The sequence below is a fragment of the Otolemur garnettii genome, unplaced genomic scaffold (genome assembly GCF_000181295.1).
Source record: "Otolemur garnettii isolate 467f Iridium unplaced genomic scaffold, OtoGar3 scaffold00184, whole genome shotgun sequence".
NCBI lineage: Eukaryota > Metazoa > Chordata > Mammalia > Primates > Galagidae > Otolemur > Otolemur garnettii.
In genome coordinates, this window is record NW_003852579.1 from 788,982 (window position 1) to 792,148 (window position 3,167).

The window sequence follows — 3,167 nt, forward strand, 5'->3', positions numbered from 1 at the left end:
AAAAAAAAAAAAAAAAAGACCTGAGCAAGACCCCATCTCTACAAAAAAGAGAAAAATTAGCTGGGCATTGTGGTGGATACCTGTAGTCCCAGCTACCTGAAAGGCTGAGGCAAGAGGTCATCCTGGGCACCTTTGGCACCATGCTTGACCCCAAGAGTTTGAGGTTGCTGTGAGCTGTGATGCCATCGCACTCCACCCAGGGCAAGAGAGGGAAATTCTGTCTCCAAAAAAAAAAAAGAAAGAAAGAAAGAAAGAAAAAAAAGAAAGAATTGCCAGGCGCAGTGGCTTACACCTATAATCCCAACACTTGGGAGGCTGAGGCAGGTGGATTGCCTGAGCTCACAGGTTCAAGACCAGCTTGAGCCAGAGTGAGACCTCATCTCTAAAAATAGCTAGGCATTGTGGCGGGTCCCTGTAGTCCCAGCTACTTGGGAGGCTGCGGCAAGGGAATCCCTTAAACCCAGGAGTTGAGGTTGCTGTGAGCTGTGATGTCACAGCACTCTACCGAGGATGACAAAGTGAGACTCTGTCTCCAAAAAAAAAAAGAAAAGAAGTAAGTCTTTTTCATAGAAAGTAAAGAGGTCCCTTATTTTCTCCACCACCACTTACAAGCTAGAAATCCCAGTTCTAGTCCAGGCATGATGGCTCATGCCTGTAACCCTAGCCCTCTGGAAGGCTAAGGAAGATGGATTGCTTGAGTTCACAAGTTCAAGACCAGCCTGAGCCAAAACGAGACCCTGTCTCTTAAAAAACAAAAAATTGCAGGTGTTGTGGCGGGTGCCTGTAGTATTAGCTACTCAGGAGGCTGAGGCAAGAGGATCTCTTGAGCCCAAGAGTCTGAGGTTTCTGTGAGCTTGACGCCATGGCACTCTACCAAGGGTAACAAAGTGAGACTCTGTTTCAAAAAAAAAAGAAAAAGAAACCCCAGTCCTGTGCCTCAGGCCCTCTGACATCTCACTTCTGTTTATCAGCTGGCCTACCATGAAGCACTTTATTTTTATTTCTTTTTTTTGAGACAAGAGTCTCACTATGTCACCCTGGGTAGAGTGCCGTGGTGTCACAGCTCACAGCGTGGTGTCACAGCTCACAGCAACCCCCAACTCCTGGGCTCAGGTGATTCTCTTGCCTCTACCTCCCAAGTCACTGGGACTACAGGTGCCTGCCACAACACTTGGCTATTTTTTGGTTGTAGTTGTCATCATTGTTTGGCAGGCCTGGGCTGGATTCGAACCCACCAGCTCCAGTGTATGTGGCTGGCACCCTAGCTGCTGAGCTAAAAGCACCAAGCCACATGCAATACTTTATAAGGCACATTCTGTCATTTCATAATTCATTCAGCACTGGAGACCGGTATTACAGTGCTGAATAAGGTAGGCAAAGTCCTCACTCCTAGTGGCTTGCCATCCAGAGCATGTTCATGCAAGTGTTATTTGTATTACAATCCTTGAGGGGTTGTTTAAACAACTCCTGAACACCATCCCAAGAAATTCACAATCAGTAAGTCAGTCAACAGATAAGACTCAAGAATCTGCATTTTATTTTATTTATTATTTTTTAATTTCTTTGAGATAGAGTCTTAGTTTGTCACCCCCAATAGAGTGCTCTGGCATCATAGCTCATAGCAACCTCAAATTCTTGGGCTCAAGTTATTCTCTTGCCTCAGCTTCCTGAGTAGCTGGGACTACCGGCACTGGCCATACACCTGGCTATTTTTAGAGATAGGGTCTAGCTCAACCTCAGGCTGGTCTCAAACTCCTGAGTTCATGGGATCCGCCTACCACAGCCTCCCAGAGTGCTGAGATTACAGGCATGAGCCACCATGCCCAGCCTTTTAAAAAAATTTTTAAGACAAAGTTTCACTCTATTGCCCTGGGTAGAGTGCCATGGCCCTCATAGCTCACAGCAACCTCAAACTCTTGGGTTCAAGTGACTCTCTTGCTTCAGCCTCCTGAGTATCTGGGACTACAGGTGCCCACCACAATACCCAGCTAGTTTTTCTATTTTTAGTAGAAACAGGGTCTCTGCTGGGCGCTGTGGCTCACGCCCATAATCCTAGCACTCTGGGAGGCCAAGGCGGGTGGATTGCCTGAGCTCTCAGGTTCGAGACCAGCCTGAGCCAGAGCAAGACCCTCTGAGGGGGCTTACGTCCAAGAGTTTGAGGTTGCTGTGAGCTATGACACCACATCACTCTACCAAGGGTAACAAAGTGAGACTCTGTCTCAAAAAAAAAGAGTGGGGTCTCACTAACTCAGAGCGGGTCTCAAACTCATGAGCTCAAGCAATCCACCCACCTCATCCTTCCAGAGTGCTAGAATTATAGGTGTGTGCATTTTAAACAGACTCCCCAAGTGATTCCAATATTTCCTATGCATTCTAGGGATGGCTGTCCTAGAGGACGTTGCTCTCAGCAAAGTAGACAGCATTAGCTACCTGAGGACTTGGATTTGAGTGCCAGCCCTACCTTTTCCTAGCCGTGTGATCTTGGAAAGCTTAAACCTTCTTTTGGCCTTAAATCAATCATCTCTAAAGAGGAGATAATGCCTACCTTACAGGGCTGTTGTAAGGACTGATGGATGTGAAAATGATTTGAAATTATAGTGTACTCTCTGAGTGAGGTATTATCATAATTTCTCCTGCAAAGGTGTCCTGAGTCTGTGAGCTCTGTCTCCACTGACACACCCATCCCCACTCTCCCAGGCCCTGCCCTGATCCCACCTCTGCTTTCCCCAGTATGCAGCCTGGCTGGTGCTCTGGGTTGGCTGGAATGCATTTATCATCTGCTTCTACCTGGAGGTTGGACAGCTGTCCCAGGTAAGCCTCAGGCCTGGCAGTGCTATAGGGCAGAGCCTGACCTTCCCATTCTCTCCCCCCGGGCTCCTAGTGTGGCATAGGTCTGGGGCATCATCTGTTCAAGAGACCTTCCTACACAGCTAAATAAGCTATGTGCCCCATTTCTCACCCACATATTTTTGTTTCTGACCTCTGCACTTCTCTAAAACAATAATGGAGCAAATAAGGCTGAAGACAAGTCCATGTGAAGATGAGCTGGGGGTCTCAGTAGACCACAAACTCAAGAAAAAGAAACAGTATAGGCTCGGCACCTATAGCTCAACCGGCTAAGGCGCCAGCCACGTACACCTAAGGTGGCGGGTTTGAATCCCCAGCCC

At 47.6% G+C, this 3,167-nt stretch overlaps 1 protein-coding gene across 1 annotated transcript in view; it reads left to right on the forward strand.

Moving 5' to 3' along the window:
* The window catches only part of NKAIN1 (sodium/potassium transporting ATPase interacting 1), a 63,916-nt gene that overhangs the window by 55,506 nt on the left and 5,243 nt on the right, over positions 1-3,167 (forward strand). Inside the window, exon 3 of the mRNA XM_012811997.1 lies at positions 2,731-2,811. Within this exon, the coding sequence (XP_012667451.1) occupies positions 2,731-2,811 (81 nt within the window). The remainder of the gene's footprint in view (positions 1-2,730; positions 2,812-3,167) is intronic.